This window comes from Micropterus salmoides, unplaced genomic scaffold (genome assembly GCF_014851395.1).
Source record: "Micropterus salmoides isolate LMB-PRFRI ecotype aquatic unplaced genomic scaffold, ASM1485139v1 Ms_hic_scaffold_1, whole genome shotgun sequence".
NCBI lineage: Eukaryota > Metazoa > Chordata > Actinopteri > Centrarchiformes > Centrarchidae > Micropterus > Micropterus salmoides.
The window spans coordinates 29,962,953-29,987,381 of record NW_024040040.1 but is presented as its reverse complement, the minus strand read 5'-3'; the positions used below and the strand labels follow the sequence as shown (position 1 = coordinate 29,987,381).

Sequence of the window (24,429 nt, the reverse complement as noted above, 5' to 3'; positions counted from 1 at the left end):
TTTACATCTGTGACTTTTATTTATTAGTGGAATTTTGTCCAATGTGTAGCGGATGTAGCAATGTGTTTGGAAATCTCTAGAAAAAATTCATAAACATCTCACTATCCACAAAGATGTATTTTTTAATTTATGTTAAAGTGGAAATCAAAATAACATGTAAACATGTAATTATTTAAAATTAAGAAATGATTGAATTGATTTACAATATTTATATATGCAATTTGGCACCCCTACCGTTTCGACTGAGTGTAATTCACTGCCGTCATAAATAAGGACCGCTGTACATGTGCATTTCTTATACTTACATTACTTCAAAATCTAGTCTATGTAGCAGAAAATTAAATAGTAAATTTTAGTTATGCAATTTAATAAAATTATGAGAATTGATACCCAATTATGAATTTTAATATTCATAAAATTGTTAAAGTCGCGTGTCGCTCTTTTGTTGCCTGGGGCGTGGTTCCCCAGGGGGCGTATCGGGTTTCCCAAGGGACTGCCTTTCTAAACTTAATGTCTAAAAACAAATCTATTTGCACGTCTTATAATCAAATATTTTCCACAATCGAACCTCAATGGTCGAACGGTTGTACTGTTCTAGGCATTTGGTAACCGGAAACAGTTGTCACATTATTGGTCAGGATATTTATACATTTAACGGTATTTCCGACGAGGGCATGTAATACTTATTTCGTCCACTTGGGGGAGCTCAGGTTACATGAGTATGGTAAAACGTTCCTTTGTCCTCATTTCTAAAGGAATTTTGTAGGAAAGTATTATGAACAAGCATTGATCACATTAGATGAAGGAGTGTCTTGCTGAAAATAAAAACACTGCACAAGTAACTTTCTTTTCAGCACTAATAACAGATAGCAACAACAGTTAACATAACTACTCAAATAGAGGCAAACGTAATCAAGTAACTAAAGATTTAATTAAACTTAATTAAATGCTTTGAGTCTTTGGAAACGCCAATAGCTGGCTCGTGTCCCTTTGTCAGTTTAACAGTCAGGCCCCGCGTTATCAGCTTCGGAATCAAAAAGGTGCCAGTTTTATGGTGGGGCTAGCACTTAGAGAAAGCAACTTTGACCCCTCCCCTTCTTCTCTGGGGAGGAGAAAGGAATTTAGGTTAGCTCCAAATTTATTCAATGTCAAATGCACAAATCCACACTGTTGTTCACTACATCTACAACTTTGCTAACACAGCCAAACATCAAGCAAGTGTGACAACACAAGACACAGCAAGCCAACTAATGAGTTATTAGTCACTAGTACAACAGCAAGACCAGCTTAGCATATGTCCTATGTCCTATGTTGCATCCTTCCAGTTTTGACGAGTAAAAGTCCAATATTTACTCTTCCTCACTTTCTTCAATGTCTTCGTGGGTCTCTTCACAGCCTCTGTCATGATATCCATACTAAGAATACCAAGATAGCTTCTTCCAAACAACATACAAAATCTACTTTTTGCTTCTTCTTCTTTGTAGAATCATGTTTGTGCCGTGAACCCTGAGACTTTTGTCCCTATACCTCCTTGACCCTCTGGCCCCACCCCTAAAGATATCCCATGCAAAGGGTAGACCTCCAAGCAGTATTAACAGTGAATTTGGAAGGGATGTGACGAAAGGTGCATGGCATGAATCTGAAAATGCATATACATACACACACAACTATTATATTATAGTGCAGTAATAATAATATTGTATATTTATATATTTAGCCCAAGGATTAGGCTTTACATGGATAATCGAATTGTGAAGTAGGAGGTAGTTGCTAATGTTAACACAGTCATATGTTGAAAGCAAAAATCTACATCTTGGACATCAATACAAACTGACAGTGTGCACCGTCTGCACCATGTAGATCGAGCAGACCGCAAAAAGTATGAAACACAAATGCTGAACTAGCTAGCAAGGTACTTTGTTAGCTTTAGCATGCTAACGCCAAACAGCATGCATGAAGTGATTAGGCTTGCAGTATACTTCAGAATTCTTACCCGACTTCTCTGGAGATTCGCTACTACGCACCAATCTCTTGCGTTTGGCAGGGTAACTTGCCTACAGTACTTTGCGCTTCTTCTTAGGAATGATGTGACCTGGGAACATTAATAGTAGTTTGCTAGTTTTCCTAAACTTACATTTTAACTGTGCTTTGAGCTCTGCATCTTCTGCGTCACACATTTAGTTGCTTTGATTGCTTGTAGGTCTATCCAACTGCGTCCAGAGGCACTTTTGTCTGTGCCCGTTTATAACTCCCTTTGGAATTCCAAAATAAAGGATTAGAAAGGGGAGCCAGGGACTGAACGACCAACCTTCTGATTAGTGGCTGACCCGATCTAACCTCCGGAGCCATAGCAATTTAGTGGGGGACAATCCACTAACATGCTTTAACATGTAATTTGATTCAGACATGCTGATATTTTACAGTCTGATTCTTTAACCATCATACCTTTGAAAAATGCAACACACACGGCCTATCCTGCTACAACGCTACTGTGCTGCCAGTATTTGCTGCTAACTTCTGTAAACTAATGACAGGCTCCCTGATCTGCCATTGATGTAAAAAAAAAAAAAAAATAGAATAAAAGAAGGTCCAAGAGAACAGAGATGACTCGACTCTCCCTTTACATGTTTATGTCCTGTTCCAAATAAAAGTCTGGTTCTCTCTGCCATTATGGTCAATAAATGTTCCAGCTAATATTGAGAATGTATAGTACTATAAAATGGCGCTCATCCCATCTTAATTCAGTGCTATTCAATTTTGGATTCCAAAATAAATTACCTTTACTAGTTATCTATTAAGTACTAACTTGATTCAAACACCCCAGATACATGTCTTAGCTTTTTTACACAGTGTGTAATAGTATCATATAAGAATAGAATACAATTTTATAATTGTACTACTATAAAGTTACTACAGTATATGCACATACAGTGAGATGGCTGTTCTTTGATGATCCTCCACACTAATGAGCTTGCACAACACAACATTTAAGTCATTCTGATTCATTTGGCCAATGTCTTTTTCTGCCTCTCCCAATTACTGCACATAAACTAGAGAGAGCAGAGGTCTGTCATAGGTTTGTTAATATGAAATATGGCACGCCAGAGAGCAACTGTACTGTATTGGGCCTGTCAGCTGCTCAACTTTAGCTCTTATTCTGTATGTGTACGTGTATGTGTGTAACTGAAAACTAGAAGCAAGCGAACGACGCTGTCTCATTGAGCAATTTCCCCTCTACTCTTTGTTTACCTGAGCTTTATTATACTATGTCCCAAGCAGGACTGTTGCAGCATAGTTCTCTGTAATTGACCTCCTCCTTTCTATGGGACCATTAAGCAGTCGTTTTGTATTTGTGTTTCTGTGTCCATGTCTGTGTACATGTGGAACACTGTATATGTACTGCGAGAGCTTATTTGCGTTTGCATTCAAATGCTCTCTCACTCTCTGTTTTGATTTGCAATAGTTTCAGCACAAGAGTAGATTGTGCACTAGCTGCAGTGAGTCACTTAAAAGAGAAAAAGTACTTCTACAGTTCATATCCATAAAGAGTATAATGATTAAGGCTCAGCTATCTGGAGCAACATGAACCCCTTCTGGCCTTTCTTATATTCCTCCGGATGCTTCTATACTGTGTCTGATACATTTTGTCATCTTCTCAGCCTTCTTACTTAACCACTGAATAAAAAATAGCTAAACTAGCCACCATGATTTAAAGCTGGGTTTTGCAGTAAATTTTTATATACTTAGATTGTTAAAAATAGCTTGTTAAATTGTTTTTTGACGACAAATGTCTTCCTCTATGTCATACATTCTCAGGTTTCCCAGTTATTTCTGTTAGATTAAGGAAATCAATTCATGTGCACATATCCATCTCCCCCAACTTTAAACTCTCCCCTCTTCACCCACAACAAGGTGCCTTAAGTGAATGCTGGCCAGATGAGGCTGGCTGCCTACCAACAGACCTCCCTTTCACCCCCAGTGTCTCCACGGTGATCAGTCGCCATGCAGGCTATCTCGCAGTTAGCCCTGATGACCCACCTGACAGTTGGCCTAGCAGAGAGAGCACTGCCTATGCTGGAGGCGATGAAAGGGGGGGAGATGGATCAGACCGAAAACAGAAGAAGAAGAAGAAAAGGCGACAGAAAGACGAGGGATCTTATGAACACCTGGAGAGCAGGGGTCTCCCTGAGGTGCAAGCACAGGGACAAAACACTTCACACACTTCTGCAGAGGATGTCTACCACAGGATTGGTCCAAGGCGTGATAGAGGAGACTGTGGCTGGGAGGAGCAGCTAGGAAAGAGTGGAGGCCGGGGTAAGAGGGGAAAGAGCAGGAAGAAGCTTCCAGAGGAGTGGGGAGTGATGCCAGAACCATTTGTCCCTGCGTCAGCAGCGACCTCTCAAATCACAGATGAGGTGATGACGGATCTACAGTGTTCTGATCAGGCAAACCTGGAGGCTTCATTCGCAGACATAAACACCAGCCAGACCCCCTGGAAAAGGGAGGTCTATCCAGAAGAAGGCCTGGTCCCTTCCCCCATGTCCCAGGACCTATTCTCCCGAACATCTCCTTCCATCAACCCACTGGTCCTGAACAGCGAGCTGAAAGCCACAGCCGCTTCGTTCACTATGCCCTCCACCACCAGCAGTGCAACACTTGGTTCCTTCAGCATGGCTCCTTGCTCTGGAGATCTGTTTGACTTCCTTATGGATACTGAAAATGCCAGTTTGGGTAACAGCAGCCAGGCCTTTTTGCCATCTTTCTCTCCAGAGAATGAAGCAATGCGTGGTGACATGGTTGACAGTGGGATGTTTGACAATACCAGTTCCCTCCAAGAATTTTGTGTGCAAGGCATGCCTGACGGAGACACCTCAGCTTTCAGTCCTGCCTCCCAGCCAAGCCTTTCCCCAAAAGGAGAGGTGTTGGCCACTGCCCCACCTCTCTCACCTTCAGATGCTTCATGGCTTCTGAATGACTCCCAAATAAGCAGCAACAGCGAGCTATTTGATATCAGTGACATGAACATTTCATGTCATCCTTTAACCTTTGGGCTGTCCTTAGATACACCTAGCCCAGCCCCTCTCCGCTCCCCCAAAACGACAGCACAGGAATTCCAACCCAAAGAGCACAAAGATGCCAAATCAGCCCAAAAGCAATTCCAGATGTCCTGCTCTCCATCCTCTGTAAAGAGTCCCAACTCCTCAGGATCTAAGTTCTCTCCACAAGCATCCCCAGTCACCAGCCCCTCTTCCCCTGCATTGGTCAACCCTCTGGTTCAAGTTCAAGGATCTGGTCTTAACCCTGCAGCTAAACCCTTCTTTCCCAGCTTTGCTGATCCCATGGAAGAACCAGCCATGGTCCCTCCAGTTAATCCCATCATCGAAGGTTGGTTGCAGTCAGGCCTGGACAAAATAGAAGTTAAACAGTAACTAAAAAATAAAGAATGTCATGCATGATTTTTTGAGTCGGTAAGATGCTTGGGTGTCTTTTACTCATTAAGGATTAGATGGATAATTCGACCCATTTGTATTGTCTCTTGCTTGGACAAAATAGTCTAAAAACTTTGCTGGGTTTTTGTCTTGTCCAAATTGTACTGTTTGTGAATGACTAATGCATGGGCTCAAGTGTTGATCAACTGAGGCTTTGGATTGGCTTGACTTTTATCTATCTTAATTCCCAATGATACACTGCTGGGATGTTCTCATAATTAACAGTGTTGGAGTTGATGGGCGTGCTACTACTAACCAGTCAGGACTCTTTCTTCTTAGCGACACCATTATGCATTTTCACCAAATCAGAACCAACCTTCTCTTTTTCTCTTCTGTGCAAGTGTATGTGTTAACACTGTAATCATTCTGTGTTTCTTTTGCATCCAGGGTGAGTTGTCCAATTAACCCTGTTTTCACAGTTCTAACTAGCTGCCTGTTTCTTTACAACTTCTCCTTGAAAAGAATGTTGAAGATAAAAGGCTTTTTTGGTGTCATGTTAACTCACCTTGGCTGTTATGCATCAACAGTTAACATTCTGGTGTGTCTCATGAGAGTATACATGTTGAACCATATCAAATAGGAGGCTAATTGATGTTTTTGTTGATTTTACTTTCCATGGTCTGTGATGATTGCTGCCCTGGATGCTTCTCCACCATAGGTGAGTCCTATTTTAATTCTGCGTGTGGCTTTGTTGTGTTTTTTCATGCATCATTATTGAGACTAGTCACTGGGATGATTAAAAAGACCTCTTGAGTGCAAAATTCTGCAACAAGGCTGCTGTTGCTTAGAACAGAAATTAGGTGCTATTGATACAGGCATTGGATTGCGACAGCGGTGCCCTCTTTATGCTTAGGATATCAAGGCACAGCAGTCTGGATAGTGTCTTGCTGGTGACATTAGGGTTGCATCCCTACTATTTGCAGATGATGTTGTCCTTTGGCTTCATTGGGCTGTTGTGACCTTACCTATAGTCATGAGCTTTGTGTAATCAGCAAAATAAGAAAAACTGTGGATACAAGTGGCCAAAAGTAGTTTCCTTTACAGGGTGGCTGAGCTCACCCTTAGAGGGAGGGTTAGAGGCTCAGACATTGAGAAAAGCTTGGTAAGTAAGTTGTTTTGGGGCATATGACATGGATGCCTCCTGAATGCCTCCCTTTAGAGTTTCAAAGTCATTTCAATTTGAGAGAAGGCCTTGGGGCAAACTCAAAACATGCTGGATTGTGTGAGTATGTTTCAATGATGTGTGTGTGTGTGTGTGTGTGTGTGTGTGTGTGTGTGTGTGTGAGAGAGAGACATGTGGGCCTCTATACATAGGGTATCTGTGCATGTTTGTGTGCATGAGGCAACCAGTGATCCATCCATGTACTGCTGCGATGCAAGCTGTGACAGCAGTAAATGTCCTTCCAATTTGATGTACATTGCAGTATATGTTTTTTGGGTACACCTTTCCGGTATAAATGTGTGTACATATGCGAGAGAAAGAGCAAAACAAAGTGCTGAACGCAGCTGGCTCTGTCTTCCCCCTGTGTAATGAGACCTTATGTTAGTGTCCAGGGGTGGGTCTTTGTCACCAAGAGTGGTATTTAAGCCTTGTACAAACAACAAGTAGACATGTGGAGCAGGATAAAGAGCAAGGAGAGAGACTTTGGTGGGTTACATACACTGGCGTACAGTGCAGTGAGGAAAAGGAACGTAGACATAAAGCATAATAAATTGGAGAAGGCTTTCAAATAACTTTGAGAGACACAGAGGAATCTACTAGAGTGGTGCAGTGATACTGTTTATGTATCAAGTGGGGGGCATTCAAAGTGTCCAAAAAATCTTAAACAGAGATTTTGAAATGGCTGGATATCTCTCTACTGTCATAGATATCAAACAGAGGCAGCTTCTTACCACGTACAGACTTCATGACCCTTGCAATTGTCAAATAAAGGAAGACATAAAAAGTCCTTGTTACCAAAAGAATATAGAGGTGGAGAAAGAGAGACATTTTTTCCTTAAATGTGATATATAGCGGCGTGAATATGAGCAATATTTTAAGAAATTCCATCTATTAATATTGGATTTTAAAGAACTTGAAGATAACTCCTCCTAGGGATTTAGTCTGATCAGCTTCATTTTTGCTGTGCACTCCAAACCCATTGACGGTTAAAAACTGTACAAACAGTTATTACAAGTCGACCAGTTTGCCCGTCATGTGTCATTGAAAATTGGTGATTCGCCATGAAACAGGAAGTTGTTATAACTTCTGTATACATGCTGCACCAAATTTGTAAAATTTATTGTGCCCTAAACACATCCATATGCCTAAATTCACTCAAAGTCATACCACCACCTGCTGGCAACAGGAAATGACACAATTTTCTGTAATGTACTACTCCTAGCAGGCTGGCCGTATCAACTTCAAAACTGTCCCAGAAAACCCTTAACACATTGATGAAGCCACGTTTTTGGTAAATAGCTTGACGGCGGCATGACGGCAAGTTCCATGCTTCGCCATGACACAGGAAGTTGTTGTAACTTGACTGTACATGCTCAGATCTGTACCTATTTTACACGTTTAATAGGAGTCCTGATTTACAGGCTCCGTACTTTAACGAACTCCTCCTAGAGAATTAGTCCGATCGACTTCAGATTTTCGCTGTCTACTCTAAACCCATTGACAATTAAAAGTTGTACAAATGGTGAGTTTTTGTGGCGTGGCATCCAAAATGAATGATTCGCCGTGCAACAGGACGTTGTTGTAACTTCAGTGTACATGCTCACATCTGCACCAAACTTTACATGTTTGATAAGAGGCCCACCCTGAACACATCTACAAGCCAAAATTCACCCGTAGTCACAGCGCCACCTGCTAGCAACAGGAAGTAACTATGTTTATGGACATTCAGTTTACTTTCTAGTTTTCCAAGACATGCCGTTGTTGTGATGTTAGCTGTGGGAGCAGTCGGTTCAACAATAGAAAGAGCCAGCCAGCAAGCTACCAAGTGAAGCATAATACTTCTAATTCATCATTGTGTATTTTTTAGAACTGGAAAGAGATTTGTACAAATGTGGAACCGGTTGGGACATTTTCAAATGTTTAATATTTCTCTTCTGAAAGTCAAACGATCACAGACTGGTGTAGCTTCAATGTGGATTTCTTGTCTAGTTTTCTGTCTACCTTATTACCTAGCTGTGAGGCTAATAATAGACAACCTAGAGTACAAAGTGTATCCTTTCTGACTGCGCAGTGACAACCATCTACACATCTTTGTATGCATACATAACCCACACATATACAAACATTCAAACGTACATATAAATAATGCAAAGACACACTGTGTATTGACTAGCCTATAACTTCCCAAAAAATATTATTTAGTGGTTTTGTTGGCTAAAATTAAATCAAATAGCCACACAGATAAAAATGTTTTTATTAGCAGTTGATTTGCCAGAGGAAATTGGAGTTGGAGCACACTTTCTAGGTGCCTTGAACAGGAATACCAAATGATTTGTAATGATGCTTTGAGTGTGCTGGATGTGTAAATAGCTAATTGTTTGCCAAGAAATACATCATAATAACCTTAGGAGTTGCCAAGATTTATTTATTTTTGTTTACAGCTCATTCTGCTGACTAAAAAAGTACAGCTTAAAGTTTCTTCTCTCCTTCTGTGTTGTTTCTGATTTTCTTTCCTGAGATGGTTCTTTCTACTCTAAACATATGAATTCCAATAAAAAGTAGATGTGGCACCAAAATAACCAGGAGCGACAATCAGGCAACATCGCAACGACACCTGTTCTCCTCCAGCAAAACACTATTCCTTCTCTCTCTGAAAACACAGGTGCCAGCCAGTTGAACGACTATAAATATACCACTACTGTGGTCCTGTCTCTCTACCCAGACACACATACACACCCACACAAGCACACATACTGTACACAACTGAGTCATCACGCTAATTGGGGACAAATACAAATCCTCAAAAAGCAGGCATGTGTGATGTATCTATCTGTATGATCTATAATGTATCAGTCACATAGTGCTTTTCACTGTTAACGATGCTTTCATTGGGACAGAGGCAGGCCCAGAACTTTGGAGTTTGTTGCTTGTATGGAAAACAGCTCTGAATATGTCGTACACATCCTATATTATGTAGCTTTTGTGAGATTTATTGAAAGGCTGCAGGTTATTTTAGTATTTTTGTGACAAATGGTTTTCATTACTTTATACCCACAAAGCATAGTTGTAACATTATATCATACATCATCAATGGCGGCTGTGGCTCAGGAGGTTGAGAGGGTTCAGTCCTAGGCTCCTCCCATTCTGATGTGCAGTTTGCACCTTGTACGGTGGTAGCCTCTGTCCCTCGGAACATAGCCCTCCCTCTCTTCACACATACAGGTGCATCTCATAAAATGAGAATATCGCGAAAAAGTTCATTTATTTATTCAAAACATTCTAGATTCATTACACATAGGGCCCGATTTACTAACTTCCCGAATAAAGAGCACTAAATTGCATGTGCATTTTTAGTACCAATTTTAGTACCTGTTATGGGTGATTTACTAAGATTTATTGCGTAGATGACAACACAATGGAGGTGGGAGTATTTAAATGAGGGTTTTGCGTGTTTTAATGGTTTCCGCCATGGAGAGTCGGGAGAGAAAGCAGCCACTGCGTGAAAACCTTGGCTTGTTTCGTTCAGTGCATCCCGATTATGTGGAAATCTGCTTTGGAAAACCCCAGCAAAAACAGATACAATATGCTGGAATGACCCAGATGCGAGGAAATGCCAGCAGATCGTGCTTCATCCAGTCTGAGGGAACAATCACCGACCATGCCCGGTCGCTCCGCGATCTCCTGTCCCTGTACGCCCCAACGCCCCATTCCCTCTTCAATACTTACAATGAGTTGTGTCGCTATTATGACCGGCGTCCTGTGAACAGTTGGTGATCGTTCCCTCTGGCTGGATGAATTTTACAAATGATCCATGCACTACTGCAGCTAGGGGCTCTCCGCAGCGCTACGCAACTTTCTAAATTCTTCCCTCTCACGGAGAAGAAGTCAGGCCGAAACAAAATTTGCTTTATTGGCATAAATGTTAATACAACAGTATTGCCAAAGCTAAATGAAAATACAAAAAAAATTCTATTCATATAGTTCATCGAAAAAATAAAATAATTGTATTTCAATACATTGGATATAGAATAATATTATCTAATGTTAATTTCTCTAGATTTTCTTTAATTACGGCTGTGTCTCCTACTGGTAACAGAAGCCATCTCTGCGCAACGGTTTGCACCTTCTTTTCAAACGTATTAAATACAGAGGCTGTTGCACTCACATGAAATTGCGTTTAGGCTTGGTAGATCACATTGCATGTAGTAAATAAATGTATTTGCATGTTACACCCCAAATTGCATATTCATTAAGGCAAAAGTACTAAATGAACAACAGGTGCTATCTTGCGCTTTTGAAAGACGTCATTCTGCGTGCACACCGTTAGTAGATTACCTTTAGTAAATCAGGCCCATAAAGTGAAATATTTCATTTTTAATTTTTTTTTAATCTTGATGATTATAGTTTACAAGTCATGGAAACCATGACCTCCAAATCATCGCTAGTGGTTTTGGCACTGTGAGCAGGTGCCAAGTCCTGCTGGAAAAGGAAATCAGCATCTCCATTAAGCTTGTCAGAAGTTGGAAGCACAAAGTGCTCTAAAATCTCCTGTTAGATGCTTCATTGACTCTGGACTCGATAAAACACAGTGGACCAACACCAGCAGATGACATGGCACCCCAAATTACTTCACACCGGAAGCAACTTGGATTCTGTGCCTCTCCACTCCTCCTCCAGACTCTGGGACCTAGATTTCCAAATTAAATGCAAAATTATTTTCATCTGAAAACTGGACTTTGGACCACTGAGCCACGGTCCAGTTCTTTTTCTCCATAGCCCAGGTAAGACGCTTCTGACTTTCTCTCTGGTTCAGGAGTGGCTTGACACTGGCAATGTGACACTTGTAGCTCATTTCCTGGACATGTCTGTGCGTGGTGGCTCTTGATGCTCTGACTCCAGCCCCAGTCCACTCTGGGAAGCTCCCCCAAGTTCTTGAATCTGCTTTGTTTGACAATCCTCTCAAAGCTGCTGTCATCCCTGTTGCTTCCTACCACACTTTAACCTTCGAGTCAACTTTCCATAAATATGCTTTGAGCACTCAGCCTTGTGGAGGGTGTAAATGTCTTCTGGATAACTGTCAAGTCAGACGTCTTTCATGATTGTGGTTGTGTGTACTGAACCACACTGAGAGATTAAAGACTCTTCTTAGGTTGACATTTCTGTATTATACATTCTTTATTCTAATACTTGAGATTTTTGATTTCCATGAGCTGTAAGCTGAAATAATCAAGATAAAAACTAAAAGGGCCTGGAATATTTCGCTTTGTGTAATGAATCTAGAAAAGTTTCACTTTTTGAGTAAAATTTTAGAATTAAATGAACTTTTCAACGATATTGTAATTTAATGAGATGCACCTGCATATACAGACACTGTTAGCTTTCTTTGCCATTATCTATCATCATCCCCTGATTCTTCAGACAATAGCCACACCAAACAACCCCCCAAACCATTTCCCTCAACACCCCTCATGGCTAGAGCTGGCACACTGATGAGGAACCAGTTGCCATAGCAACAGGAGGCAGTTGATTTAGCAACTCATGGATAGAGGGGCCACAGAGGAAACAATGGGGATGTTTAGCAAGGATGGTGTTTACGCACTGTGAAGGAGATGCAGTTGAGCTAAAAACAGACTAAAATCTGTCTTCTTCCATCATCCATTTCTCCAACACCTCAAACACCAGGATGTCTCTCTCTCTCCACACCTGTGCCCATTACTCCTTGTCTATATTCTTGCCTTTGAGAGGTGAATTAGCATATTGAAAAAAAGTCTTTCTGTATTCAGGCCACAGCAAAGGAATTTTAATTTGTTTGAGCCTACTTGCTGTCTTGCAGTATCAGATATACCACACCTTGTGAATAACTTGCATGGGTATGTATTGCACAACGTCATCACACGTTAAAGAGGGGCAAAATGTAAGAAACAAGACAACACGTTAAAGCTGGGCAATATAAACACATAAAAACATTGATTGTTATAGAAGCACTTTCTCGATAAGAAAAATGAGGAACTGTGACATAAACAAGTGACATCACAGATATGATAGATATGTAGATCTGTATTTGATGCTCTGTTGATGCTTGTATGTTGTTCCTCAAATGTAAGTCGCTTTGGATAAAAGCGGCTGCCAAATGAGTAAATGTAAATATGAAGCTATTTCGAACCAATATATAACAAACGCACCACATGCTATTGTTTTGGGATCAATAGTTAGTTAGAAGACAGGACTGATTAGCACTTCAGCACAGAAAATGGCTGAAAAGTCTTAACAACCTCAGATGACAACAACTGTTGCGGAAAAACATGGTACCAAGAGAGAGTTAGTATTTTAGCTACTTAAACCATGTTTGGCCATGCAGTGGACAGTCCCCAACTGTGCTAGGTCACTTAAATTGTGACATGAAGCAGATAGGGGAAATTTACTAATAACCACACATCCCAAGAATTTTGTAAAAGAGGATCGTTGTTCAGGTCTGATCCGCAACTACAGGAAACGTTTGGTTGAGGTTATTGCTGCCAAAGGAAGGTCAACCAGTTCAAGTCCAAGGGGTCGCATACTTTTTCCATCCTGCACTGTTAATGTTTACATAGTGTGTTCAATGAAAACATGGAAACATAATTGTTTGTGTGATATTAGTTTAAGCAGAATGTGTTTGTCTATTGTTGTAACCAGGTAATTCTAAAGTCTTCACATACTTTTTCCTGTACAAACTGTACAATAAGAAAACAGGCGAATCTGTGTCTTTTAGTTCACATTAAGTCAGAAAAGAAACAACATATGAATCCAAATTAACATCTAATCTAAAATCAGACAGCTTAGGGCAGAAGTCTTGAAGTTACTTTAAGGCTGCAGAATGCCTATCTAGAGTTCTGACAAACTGTTTCATAAGGCCCAATTTGATGTGCAGTAGTGGCATCAACACCATTTAGGGGTCCACCAGTGGCTCCCACTTGAATTTGTTCCTCCCCATAGAAAACTCAGTCCTCTGTGACCGGTCCCATCTGTGGTGCGCCTGGGTGTCCCCGCTGTCCGAAAGGCAATGATAGCACGAAAACTGGATAAAACCTCAGAGACCCATCAGGAATGCCACCATTTTGAAGTCTCCTATGACCTCCCAGCCGTTCTCATCATACTTCAAGGCGTCCAGCAAGGTCTTTATGCTGTTGTTTTTCTCTTTGAGGTGCACCAAGTCAGCCAGGGGAAGAGACATAAGATGTTTACTACCATTATGGAACAGCACAGCTTTGAGGCTGGTGGCTTCTTAATTTTACTGAAGAAATGCAGCCATTTGTCAGCTTTCTTCACCAGGTGGAGATGTGAGCTGACCATGTCAGATTCTCTGTGATGCTGATTCCCAGGACCCTTAAACTGTTGACTGGCTCCACCTCAGCTCCACTGGTGTAGACAGGGTGTGTGTCTTTGTTGATTACAGGAAAAAGTAGATCCTTGGTTTTGCTGATCTTGAGCAATAGGTTGTTTTCTGTGCAAAAGAACCGCAAAATTAAACAGTGCCTCTCATTTAGCTATCGGCTTTTAAATTAAACTAGAGGTTGTTTTAGGCATGTGATAATTAACAGTCAAGACAATAAAATGAATACTGCTTTCAAAAATACATCTTTAATGAATGTTTCTGCTGCAGCAACAGAAAGTTCTGCTGAAATCCAGTCCTTTCGTGGACAGAGCAGGTATATACAGTAAGAAATAACTGTTCACAGCGCTGTGCGAGCACTGTTCAAGCTGATCTGCTGTCTAGTGACAAAGCAGCTTACCCGCTGGTACTGCAACCCACCGGGACAAACTGACACTATTAATATACAAAGAAAGGAACGTCATGCATTACATTTGCCGAATTTACAAGAGGGGACCAATAATAATGATTTTGTAGTAACCAGCATATCACAATGTTTATATAGTTTCCCCTTACTCAGCAACTCACACAACTCAGACTTAACGTAGTCTAGGGCAGATTAGCCACCACCTTACGCAGAGACATGAGAACTGTTTTTTTTTTCTTTGTTCTGAAAGTAGAAACTTGTCCGATTTTCTTGTGCACTCAGTAGCAACATGTTCTCCAGCTGTAAACGTCGCCATGAGCGATGCATCGTTTATGATTATGAAGTTACGGCGCATCTGGGAAGTGAACAGGATCGTTGTGCATCATTATTTGACACTCAACGCCGTAAACAATTAAACGGAAACTGTAAAGAAAACGTTACAGCTCATAAAGTGCAGTAACACGGCTTTAACGTGAAGCTAGCTTGCAAACTCACTTAACTTACCGAGACGAGCCTTCATCATCCACAGAGCAACATTACGTGCCTCCTCTTCAGATGCTCAGGTGTTTCCAGGACGGCTCAGTTTTGCAGATGCTGCACTTCACAATCTTTTTGGCTGAGTGAAGAGTGAAATGCTCCCACACTTTGGAGGTTTAAGGTTGTGAAGGTGTTACTGCAGCGCTGTTGTTGTGTTGTTTTAGTAACTTTACTGTTCACATCACTTTAGTCCGTTAAGCTGACGGTGTTGTTGCGGCCCAATGATGTTATGAACAAATCGTTGGCAACGAATTTAATAATCAAAAAGAGCCAGTTGAAGTTGTTTGGGCATCTGATCAGCATTCCTCCTGGGTGCCATTTGGGTATACACAGAACACGCTGAAGGGATTATATTTCTCATCTAGCCTGGGGACACCTCAGGATGCCCCATGAGGAGCTGGAAAACAACATCTGGACTATCCTGCTTAGCCTGCTGCCACTGCGATCCGCCATCAATTATTAGGTCAGTGAAACTGGCCAATGAATTATCCACAATATCAATAAAAAGGCACCTGATCACTGTGTTAAAGCTCCCATGATATTTTTCGTTTTTACCCATGCACCTGATAGAGTAATAGGATGTCCATGCACTACTTTGTGGCAACATGTCATCGACCAAATGCTTTCCCAAGTTTTGAGGATGACCTGGTCAAACACCACAAAAATACACCCATCCCCTGAAACTGCTCTCTGCTGCATGACTGGTAGTGACTCACCCCCTGCTGCGCATTTTCTCACACTTCCTTGAAGTCAAGCTAATGGTAGGTCACCAAAATACCAAACCTGCATGCACCACGATGAAAATGCCACTTCCCTGGAGCAAAGTCCCGCCATTCACTGTGTGCTGCCATAACAACAACATTGCTCCCATTGTCCTACATGATGTGCATTCATGAACATGTTAAATCAGATGGAAAGCTTTCAGAAGGCATTATTTCTGTATTGGTAAGACATAAAAACTGTAAAGATTATATAAGAGAGGGCAGGGTTCTTAGGGTGGCATTACATCTCAGCTTGGCACTGTCTCATTTTTGCCTATAGAGATGTCATGTCATCTTTTTAATACATGAGTTGCTCAATGTCCTCCTGCATCCATTCTTCATATATTACCATCTGTTTATAATTTTGTCATCATGAGTGTTCATGCTGTAATGTTTTATATTTTGGTCTATTCTGAACACACGGCATTGCAAATCTCTCCATCCTGGGAGCGGGATTCTACTCTGTTGCTCTTCAGTTTTTCCGTGTTAAAAATGTTTTTTGAGGGTAGGTTTTCCTTATCTGAATCAAGGGTCTAAGGATAGAGGGTGTTTGTGATATTGGGCAATATAAAAAAATTGATTTGTTATATGACACATGGGTAAATGTGTGTGTACTCAGCAGTTATCAGGTTCAAGACTAACAAGACACAAGATTACAATTTCTGTCTTGTATTGTAGTTCATTTACATATCCATAGATACGTTTTTTTGTTTTGTCTATGGGCAGCCAAAGAGAGGTTCTATCTTTCTTAGAGATGGATTGATTGCAGATTTCTTGTCCAGATTTTCTCTGCCGATTCTGATGTTTTTGTATATTTTATTTGAAAATATTTGAAAGAATACGTTACTCTGTTCTTTCTTTCACAGACCTACACACACGCACACCCCTCCATTACTGTCTCGCACTGCACACACCAGCTTGCCCCACCTCTGTGTTTATCTCTCCCTATATCGGTCTGTTCTGTTGACATTCTTCAGAAACAGTATTTTTTATAATTTCGCCCAAAAAACACAATTAGCCTATTAAAACCAACGTGGTACTAAATGACATTAGCACTGGTGTTTTGACTGTTGCTTTACCCGGTCCATGCTTATAAAATATCCACTATGTCTGTGTCTTCTACCCTAATACCAGATAACATTTCTGTCCCTGTGTTTCTCTACAAGATGCAAAAAAGGAGTACATGTGCTCCTAAATGAAAAAATGTAGGAGCACACAAAGAAATTTAGGAGCACAGTAATAAATTTTCAAGTAACACAGTGTTTTACGAACATACATACCGGACAATTCCAGTCACCGGCCGATTGATTGGTGAATCTCTAATCTTTCTCCTTTTTTCTGTAAGTAAGTAAGTAAAGTTTATTTATAAAGCGCTTATCTCAGATAAAATCACAAAGTGCTGTACAAAAGAGTAAATAAAAACAAACAGTATAAAATGTATATAAAAATATTAAAAATTTAATTAAAATGACACTAGTGAAGACCCATCAACCAAAAGCCTTCTTGAATAGACATGTTTTCAGATCCTTTTTAAAAGAGACAACAGTGTCTGCCAGACGCATGGACAGGGGCAGGGCGTTCCACAGTCGTGGAGCAACAGACTGAAATGACATGTCCCCTCGGGTCTTATAACGGGTCTTAGGGACTGTAAGTAGGTTCTGGCCAGAGGACCGAAGAGTGCGGTCAGGGGAATACGGCTTCAAAAGGTCCAGGATGTAATGTGGGGCCTGACAATTTAAGTCTCTGTAAGTCAGCACTAAAATCTTAAAATCAATCCTGAATTTTACAGGGAGCCAATGGAGGTCCAATAAGACTGGTGTAATATGAGAACTTCGAGGGACACCTGTTAAAAGTCTAGCAGCAGGATTTCTGTCTTTCCGCTTTATATGGTATTATAATTGTTAATTTGGCTTCCTTGTGCCTCCCCATCTTTCTTTTTTCCAATGCCAGCTTGGTCCCGACTCTTTTTTTTCTAGCCGGAAAATGTGCAATGAAAACAGAGATCTTGTTCTTTTAATGTTTTATGAAGCAGTGCTTTCTCGGGGTATTAAGAAAGTTGTGCTTTTGTTTGTAGTAAACATGGTTCAATTAAGATTATTAGTCAAGAACCATTTTAAGTTTAACCTTCAGAGCTGCGAAATAGTATTTACAAAGTGAGGTGATTTTGGCCAATCTTCAGGTTTAATAGGAAAGTAAAGGTTAGGGTTATGCCACAGGTAGGATTTCGATATGAATGATTTAATGACTTTAGAAGGACACATGCATTCAATATACGTAATTTACATTCAGGGCAACTGAAATGAGGCAGAGTCTCATGTTTGTTGTTTGGAGATTCAGTGGACAAATCAGACAGAAGCATTGTACTGTAGCTGTGTGTCTTGTTCTGTCATGTGATGGTGACAGGAGGGGACATGTGTACCCACTCCATATCTCCACCGCCCTCATTCCGTTCCAGCTTTACTGTTTACCCTCACGTATTGTGTCCTTTTATTTTGCCCTTTTTCTTCACTTTTCCCCTTCTTGCCTTCCTTCTTCACCTTCTTTCTCCTCACTTATTTGACACTCGGATGCGTCTGTCTGGCCCCCAATTTAGTTCCCCTGATAATTTCTTTTTTCTATTACTCTTTTCCTCTGCATGATGCCCAACCTTCATCCCTAATTCTGCACTTAGTCCTCATATACATTCCCTCCATTCATTCCTATTCTCTTCTTCTGCCTCACTCTTTCTGCCCTCACCTGTCTGAATCCTCCTCACCCTCTGTCCCGCCATGCCTCACTGTGTCCCTGTTTGCCTGTCTGCCTGTTATAAATCATTGTTTTCTGCCGAAGTTCAGTCCAAACCGACAGCCACAGGAACGCCTGTAACTGGCGGCTGTTTTAACTGGGATTGGACACACAAACACACACAGGTCTGCCCAGGCCAACAAGCCCATCTCTCTCCTCTTGCCCACCCTTACCTTTCCCATTACATACTGGCCTTTCTCTAAAATGCATGCTGGGTAACCTTAGATGATCCATCTACTTGTAATAGTCCCTTTGATAGTTTGCATACATTGACACGTATTTGATGTGTGCAGCCAAAAAATTATATGTTGACACCATCTGTAATACAACAATACATTATTCTGAAGGATATTTCTGTCTCACTCTGAGGTTTGTTAATAGCTTCTCAGGAATGGAAACTGCACTCCCTTGTAGCACAATCATTTCCTACAGACAGGTTCAATCACCACAGCTTTAGAAAACGTTTGACAGTCTCATGTCATTTTATTGGTAATAACACATTTTGGTGCAATTCACAAAGACAGAATAGCTGAAATTGAGTTGAAAGTGTTTCTGTGAAAGACACCAAGCTGAGTTCCTGTTAAATGCTTACAGACGTGACTCTCTCTGTTCATCAGAGTTAGCCTGAATTGTGTGTTTGACTGCGATTGTGCATGTAGAAGCCTGTCTTTCGTGAATGTTTGTTACATGCTACTTGGCAGAATGATTACCCAGGTACTTACACTGTGTGTCTGTGTCTGTATACATGTAATAATGTGTGACAACTTGCATGTTTTTTTGCATTGTACATAGTAGGCAAAAGGGGGGTAATAGAGTGTGATTCTCCACATGACCAGAAGCAGCCTGACAGTCAACAAGGTCTCTTTACCAGAGGCCTTACGCCTCATCTGTCTTCTGTTACTCTATTTTCCATCTCCCTCCCTTCTTCTTCTTCTCCTTCCCTCTTATACTGTGCACTTAGATTGATAATGCTGGTAGATGTACACTTATCGTCTCACACATGCTTAGGTAGACCTTCCTGTTAAGATACACGCAGGCATCTAAAAATATGCACATATTTTCACATATACACCCGGTTGTTCATGCTAAGGTTGGGCCGATAGACAATGCCATTGTCACTGATAACTGAGAGACATCACAATGTTGAGCCGTCATCGTGATTGTACTAGAGTATGCATGCTTTGGAAAGTTCTTGATTTCAAATCCATTCTCCCCTCAAAGAGACTGCCTCAGCCCCTCACTAAGTCCTCCCTGTGGGGGAGTGTATGTTGTGCTTTTAACCATGAAACAGACCAAGAGAAAGAAAGGGGTAGAAGGGGAGAAAAATGTTAGGTGAAAGAGAAAACTAGAGCCCATCACCATGAGTGAGATATGGAAACTGCCAATTGGCAGCCACAACTGGGTCACATGACAGCAAGAGCCAAAGAGAGAGAAGGAGGGAGGGAACTAGGGAGAGAGCTGCACATCGAGTTCATCCTCAGTGTGTGTTTGAGTTCAGAGTGGAGGCGCAGCACAAGAGAGACACACACAAAGTATAGCACACACCTAAGCTGCACAAGACAACAAAGGAAAAAGGGAGAGAAGGGAAGATTACTTTCAGACACAAAGACTGAAGACAAGACTGAAACAAAGACAGTCTAAAACAAAGAAAAGGTGAGAGAGAGGATAGAGAGGAGAGACAGCATGTCTTCTCTCTCCGATCAGCAATCTTACGCAGAGCACAGTGAGCTGTGTAAGGTGGCATCCCTGTCACCCACCTTGCCGGCTCAGAGCTGGGATTGGCAGCACCCCTCAGGCATGGACATGGGCACCCCGAGGGACCTGGTGGTAGGTGGTGGGGCTCTGGTGTCAACTGGACTCACAGATGAAGACAAGCTGTGCTTCTTCAAGCAGCCGGGCAGGGGCAGCATGGACTCGGAGCTGAAGGTGCCAGGCAGGGTTGGGGGAATCTCTGGAAGCACTTCGCTGGGTAACACATCACTTGGCAGTGCAGGGGAAAGCCCAGACAGCCCTCTGTCCTCCTCCCCATCTCCCTCCCCAGCTTCCACATGCAGTCTACCTTCTGCCCTGGGGTGTGCGGGCACCAGCAGGGTCTCCCTGCCACCAGTTCCTGGATCCCCAGCACTCACTAGTGCAATTCCTCCACACTCATTGGGAACTTCACTGATGGAGGCATCTCCACAGGATGGAGACTCTCCATCTGAACCATGGAAAAACTCCAGCCCAAAGGTCGCCATGCCACAGGTGGCTCCTAACCACTGCGTCACTGGAGTTAATGACAACCACTTGGAGAGGGGTGATATGGTTATGGCCGGAGCGCAGGCAGCCCTGAGGGTCCAACAATTATCTGGGGGCTCTTCGGGAGACGATAGTGAGGAGAAGGAGATGGAAGAAGAGGAGGAAGATTTAGAGCCGTTTTTTATGGTGCGAGCTCAGCAGCAGAGGAAGGCTATGCGCCGTGCAATGTCTGAATGTTCCCACCTTTTGGTCCCAACCAGTCTCGAGCTGCCTGATAAATACCCAGGTGGAGATGGGGTTGGGCTCGACCAGGTGGCATCACCCACGGGTGGTCCGCGTCGCTCACCACACTCCATGAAGCGCTCACTGACCGTCGCAGAGGATCAGCCCCCGACTCTGCCACCCACCCTCTCAGCAGCAGGCGCCACACACACCGACCTGCGGCAAGCCCCATGTGAGCCCCACTTCTGCCTCTCCCCATTCCCACCGCTGAAGGACAGCGATAGTGCCTTTCCTCTGTTACCAGTAGAGAGCCTAGTGGAGAGCTTTAAGGCAGAGAAGGACACAGGTGGCATTGTGCTTCCTGATCCTCCCAGCCCCAAGGTGTTCAGCGGCATGGATACGAGCTTGGCTCTGTATGTAGGCTCCAGCACTGACGGGGAAACTGGTAGCAAATCTGACCTGGCTAAAGATGCTGAGTTTGACAACAATGAAGCAGATACTAAACGTAACACTAGTGCAGTTGTAGACTTTGGAGATTGCAACAAAGTGACAGTGGCAGGGGATGGCGACCTTCCCACAAGTGGCAGTACCAACCTTGGGTTGAACTCCAGCACTAGACCCTTCATCACAGTGGATGGTAGGTGAAGGTCATGTTTGTAAACCCCCCCGCCCCCCTTTTAGGTAGAGCTTTTACTGCCCACAGTCCTGTTTGCAGGATGCTAGCACTATGCATAACTTTAACAACAGACTATAACACAGACTGCCAGTGCTGTGAGTTTTGTGAATATGAATATGTAATATATGAATTGATAGAGTATTGTAGTATTGTCTTTTGTGTTCATTTCCAAATGCAGCATGCACGCAGGGAAATAAGTCTGAATAACAAAGATGATGTCTTGATCAAGTGTTGTCTGTTTGTACTTGACATACAGAAAGGATGTCTTGCTGCCCAATCACTCATTATTCACACAGCATCCCTTATTACTGAGGGCTCTTGTATGGTGATGAAAATATTATAAAGATCATTTTTGTGCTCTCCACACACACTGTGACTGTGTTGGTCTATTGATGAAGGCAGTGATTGTTCATTTATTGTTTTAACGCTTCATTTATTGACTCCAGTCAGTTTCATACCGAATTTAGTTTCTGGTTTAAGCTTGCAAATGGCTTGGGGTCAAGAATAGCTGCAGAGGCAGACTGAAAGGAGGAGCAAGAGAGACAGAGAGTGAAAGAGAAAATGAAAAGCCGAGAAAAGTCGCCAGCAACGGAGCAGCCCCCCACAGGCTACTTGACATTCCATGTTGGTAGTGTCTGTCTCAGTGTGTTGGTCAAACACAAATGGTAAATGAACTGTACTTGTATAACACCTTTCAGACCACTACAGACCACTCAAAGTGCTTTACACTACATGTCACAATCAGACACACGTTCATACCTGATGGCAGTGGCTGCCATGCCAACTGCTCATCAGATGGAGCAACATTCAGACACACACTCACACATTGTCAGTAAGCTTACAACACGAGGTCATATAGTAGCTGACTCTCCAGCTGACATTTGGATTCAGGTTCTGGATAAGACAGCTCTGTATAGCTGATGGAGGCTCTGTCTTTGTCCAGCCTTCTCTCATACTAAATGCATCATTTTCAGTTAGTCTACAATTCCGTCTTCCTGTTTCTCTGGATTCTCATTAGATTCTTGTTGAAGACAGGCTGAGCCAAGATGGCTGAAAGAGGGTCCTGTCTGAGAAGTGTAGGCCAGCACTGTGATGCTTTCATTTTGTCTGTTGTCTGAGACTTTTTCCTTTGTCTATTTCTTTGTGTCTGTCTTTTCCTCTTTGCTGGCATGCTGCAATTGTTTTTGCTGCCTGCTACAAAGCCGAGTGTGGCAGAGGCTGTCAGCCTGGTCACTGGAGTATTAAAGGGGCAGAGTCATATAGCCTCTGGCTATGTGCTGTATTTATACATCTGTTTGCTTTCTTACCAAGGTCATGGAAATGTGTGTAGCTGCTGCTGTTGTTTCACTGGATAAAGCAAAAAAAAATATATGAATGGGCATAGGCAGTCAGCATAGGCAAGGACATCCTGTTCCTTGAAAGAAATAAAATGTTTAGATATGATGTTTTCGCCAGACAGTGTAAAGTAGTAAAGGCAATTTTTGCAGCTGGATTATATAAGCTGCACATGTGCAATACTATAGCTTAGTCTGACACCAACAGGGTTAAATATATCACATAAATTAATTGACTCGTATACACAGCTTCATTGCCAACACTTTCTGTGATAACTAAAATAAATAGTGCTCCACTGCTAGCCTTTTTGTGACGACTGCACAGCCTATATGTTGCAAAGTTCACACGCTTTGTTTGAACATCTTATTTTAGGGGCCTTTCTAAAAATATATTCCTATGCCCTGTCATATGGGGACGCCTCAGGACAGGGTCCATTGATGGAGATCCTCAAGCAGGCGGCCAGGTTGAAGCTGGTTTCGGAGGTCTGTTTTTATCTTAGGATAAAGCCAAACAAAACACAAATTGCACTAATACAAATAAAATGTGCAGTTATTTGTTGTGCTTGTTAAATTGATGCTCTTACCCTGTTCATTGTTGAGAAATCATGTTCACAGTTCACATTGGAAACTGGAAACCTTGTACCTTGGGATAACTAGTGCAATGCCCGCAAGAAGGCCGAGGCAGGGATAGAGGTGGGCCCACTCACCAAACTCACTTGCCAGCAGACTCACGATCTCCTCCTGGTCCTTGTCTTTCAAACAAGATTTAGTTTAACATCCGGGCATTAGTTTGTTGTGTTTGTGATGTGAACCATAGTTGATTGTTGTCACAATACACCCAACTTGAATGCCCCAGTGAGGACATGGTTCTTGAATGAGAACCTCATTTTCATGTTGAGGGCAAAATTTCCTGGCAAGAGTCTGCAGATGAGAGTTCTTGATTGTATCATCTTGTAGAGTAGTGCTACCAAGCAGTCCCAAGACACTGAATGCCCCGAGGATGTCCAGACCAGGTGTGTTTCCAGGCCAGTTATGAAAGGGTGGATGACCTACAATGAATAGATCATCATCACAGAGCATCTTTTTAGGAAGAGCCTACACCCACCTTCACAACAGTCATTAAAGGCCAGGCCATAGAGTCTGTTCACGAGTACAAATACAAGCAACAATACAAATAATAAAATTTTCTTGTGGAAGGGGGAAATTCATTAGTTTTAAACTCTCGCTTGAATCTGACCTACAGCTCCTCCCTCAACACTTCTTGGACATACCACTGCTTTTCCTCTCCTCTACATGCTGTATGTTGAAGGCTCCAAGTCCTTAGTGATCATCGAAGTCCTGATCTGAGAGAAAGCATAGGCAGGGACATGCAAATCAAGTTGCCTGGAGATCGACACATCAGCTTCCAAGCTAATAGGCTGTGATGCTTTCATCTAAGAATTGGCTCCCCT

General features: G+C 42.1%; 1 protein-coding gene across 1 annotated transcript in view; it reads left to right on the top strand.

Moving 5' to 3' along the window:
- The window catches only part of LOC119882129 (microtubule-associated protein 4), a 138,441-nt gene that overhangs the window by 74,869 nt on the left and 39,143 nt on the right, over positions 1–24,429 (top strand). Inside the window, exon 7 of the mRNA XM_038692172.1 lies at positions 3,913–5,385. Coding sequence (XP_038548100.1) covers positions 3,913–5,385 — 1,473 coding nt within the window. The remainder of the gene's footprint in view (positions 1–3,912; positions 5,386–24,429) is intronic.